The sequence below is a fragment of the Lactuca sativa genome, chromosome 3 (assembly GCF_002870075.4).
Source record: "Lactuca sativa cultivar Salinas chromosome 3, Lsat_Salinas_v11, whole genome shotgun sequence".
Lineage (NCBI taxonomy): Eukaryota > Viridiplantae > Streptophyta > Magnoliopsida > Asterales > Asteraceae > Lactuca > Lactuca sativa.
The window spans coordinates 260,644,791-260,648,042 of NC_056625.2; the positions used below are offsets into that span (position 1 = coordinate 260,644,791).

At 37.5% G+C, this 3,252-nt stretch overlaps 1 protein-coding gene across 1 annotated transcript; it reads right to left on the reverse strand.

The window, feature by feature from the left end:
- Positions 1–989: 989 nt before the first annotated feature.
- Positions 990–2,739, reverse strand: LOC111911648 (anthocyanidin 3-O-glucosyltransferase 2). Its single transcript, XM_023907399.3, has one exon. The coding sequence runs from the start codon at positions 2,650–2,652 to the stop codon at positions 1,204–1,206; it is 1,449 nt and encodes a 482-aa protein (XP_023763167.1). The 5' UTR covers positions 2,653–2,739; the 3' UTR covers positions 990–1,203.
- Between the last annotated feature and the right edge of the window lie 513 nt (positions 2,740–3,252).

Genomic DNA, 3,252 nt, shown 5'->3' on the forward strand with positions numbered 1-3,252 from the left:
TAAGTGCAAACCTGTGAATAATAATAACTGATGCTATGCTTGAGTTTCTTATTGAAGGTGCGATGGATTTCTTGATTAGGCAAAGGGAGAAAAAATGTCTATGACTTTTACCTTAATTCTTTGGTCCTTAACCCCGTGGAAATTAAACAAAGTGTCAAAAACCCCAAAATATATAACATTGTAAGACTAAGAACATAAGATGTGATTGTTGTGGTAGTACGGGAAGAAAGACGGTGGATCAAGTCTCCGTTGAGCAAGGATGTGACGGTAGTGAGTGGTGTGGGGTGCGACGTTGGTAAGGATAAGTAGTGGTGAGTAAAGTTAGTCCGATTTGTGTCCGTCTTCATCAAACCAGAGCAACCCGTGTTTACTGTAAAAAGTCGTAACCGATAACAAGAATGAAAAGACGAGTTAATCACGAAGCAAAACAACATGAAGAGTCAAGAAGGGATCAAAATTCTTCAAACCTTTGTGGATTCAAACATACTTAACCAATTAATCGAGAAAATGAAGTCATTAGGTTTCAATCAATGTATGCTTAGAAAAAATACAAATCAATCCGTTATCTGGTCGTGTTGCCAATATAAAGGGACAATCGATGCGCAAATTACGGCCATGATTTTAAGAAGGGTTTGAATTTTGATTTTGATTTTACGCAGAGTAACAAAAGTTAGTGAACATTATCGACTCATCACTAATTTTATGGCATGATTTTCTGAATTGTTTTTACCAACTACCGATATAATATGATAATTATTAAACGGCTGATTTTAAGGGATTACAATTAATCCCAACTAATTAGGGATTATGAATTTGATTTGTTCTTAAATGCTAATCAACATGATTTTATTTAAATTTGAAAAGAGAAAAAAAAAAATGAAAATTGTGGAAAAAATGACACATGACTGAGAATAACTATTCTTTTTCTGTTATTAAGATTGAAAAGGATTCTTTAAAAATTATCACTAGTTAGGTATATGTACCTCACCTTCTTACATGAACACTTTGAAAATGAATTTAAGATCTCAACGGCTGAAAGAGTTCATCCCTCCCTCTCTTTCGATCCACATGGTATATAGGCAAACGTCATAATTATTTTCTCTTTTTACTTCTAAGTCTCCCACTATAAACACTTTTGAAACTCGTATCTCTCTATCAACAAACTTTGGTACAATACAAGAACACAAGTCACAACTAAACAATTCATAAGATGTTTCGTTTAACGTCCAGAATAAGACGCCCTACAGAAGCATACGACGAACCTCCCTCCAACACCGCCGCTCTGCTCTTCTCCCTCATTTCTTTAACCTCTGTTCTCACCTTGTTATCCTCCATCAATCGTCTTACCCCACTTTCAATCTCCTCCGCCGTGACTTTATCAGCCTTCGGATTAAAAAAATCCTTCTTATAATCCAACTTAATCTCCACCGCCAACCCAAGCTCCACCACCATTTCAAAAGCATTAATCTGTTGCTCGGCGTAGATTGGCCACGCCGCCGATGGTACACCAAACCACAAGCTCTCCAACAACGAGTTCCACCCGCAGTGAGACACAAATCCTCCGACTGCAACATGAGCCAACACAGCCACCTGCGGGACCCACCCCGTTACTTTTCCGATTCCGGCAGTCCGCTCTAAGAATCCTTCCGGCAATACCGTTTCTGGGTCCTCGTAATCACTTGGCGCTCTTGATGTCTGATCCGACGGAGGTCGACGTAACGACCACAGGAAACGGTGGCCACTTCTTTCTAAACCGTTTGCTATCTCTTTTACTTGATCCTCGTCAAAACTTCCCATGCTCCCAAAACACAGGAACACCACCGAGGAAGGTGGTTGAGTGTCCAACCAGGCGATGATATCATCATCACTCGATGCTTTTCCGGCACCGGCTTCTAGGTTGAGTATAGGGCCCACTGGATACACCATCGGAATAGTGCTTTCTTTCGATAAAGAATCGATAGCGTGTGTTTCCAATTCCAAGAATGTATTGACGATGATTGCTTTCGCCTCTCTCAGTTTCCGGGCAGATCCCAAAACAAATTCCAGTCCTTCTTGACTCTGGCATATGGTCGGAAACACCTTTGTGGGCACTGGTTTGACAAAACTTGGAACGGAAATGGTGGAATCAGAGTTGCTTAACTCGACAACGTCTTGATTCTTATTATCAGAGAGTGTCTGGATGTACAACTTAAATCCAAGAAAAGCAGCATTAGAAGTGAAGAACACAAATGTCGGAACATTAAACTCGTTTGCCACATCTATCATCCCGGTGCAGAACATGTCGACGACGAACCCAGCGACCCGTCCTGAATCCGGTTGACTCATCTTGTCGGCGACAATTTTTCTTACGTGTTTGCAGTGACTATTGATAAAATCAGTGAAGGCGGCCATGGGAGCTTTTGAGTCTTGTCGGGTTTTGTCTTGAGGGAGTTCGATGAAGGAGATACGATCCATGGTGGTGTTTGCTAATGATTGGATGTAGGTGGTGATGGCGGAGCCGGAGCCGAAGGTGGGCGGCGGGTTAATGACGAGGACGGTAATAGAGAGTTGGTGGTCGCGAGTCACGAGCAGTTTTGCGATCTCAATTGTGGAGATGATGTGACCGACCCCTGGTGCAGGGATGAAGATGAGCTCTGCAATTGAGTCCGCCATTTCTTCTTGTTCTCAGATGCTCCGTTTGAGTTTTATTTTTATGTGCAAGTTCTTCTAGATAATATCGATAGAGATGAACCCAATTCATTGCTTGCAAAATGAACACGTTGTTCGGTGTATATAATGCACTAGTGGACAATTTTTTTTTTAGATATTTTTAGTTTATTTTATAAGTATTAAAGTTTGCTAAAAGACAAATTATTTAAAATCGAATTTAAAATTAAATTTTGTCATAATATAAAAAGTAATACAATTTTTGTTTGAATAATTCAACCATATAAATTAAATATATCTTTAATACAATCAATACTTTTAATAAATATTATCTTATTTTATTATTTAATTTTTAATTATAGTTAAATTTAAAAGTTTTATTATTTATTAATTAATTATTTTTAATAAATATTATAGAATATTTTATTTTAATGTTTAGTATTAAGTTTTAAATGTTTAAGTATAACATAGTAATATTTTGGCATTTTTATAATTATATATGTAAGAACTTGCCGTCTTTATTTTCGTAAAAAATATCACAAAAGAATTATAATTTTGTTTTTTTTTCATGTGTAATAATTAATTTTTAATATAGTCGGGTTTTTT

Excerpts from the sequence above, each read along its gene's own strand:
- LOC111911648 (XM_023907399.3), bottom strand. The coding sequence starts at position 2,652 with ATGGCGGACTCAATTGCAGAGCTCATCTTCATCCCTGCACCAGGGGTC.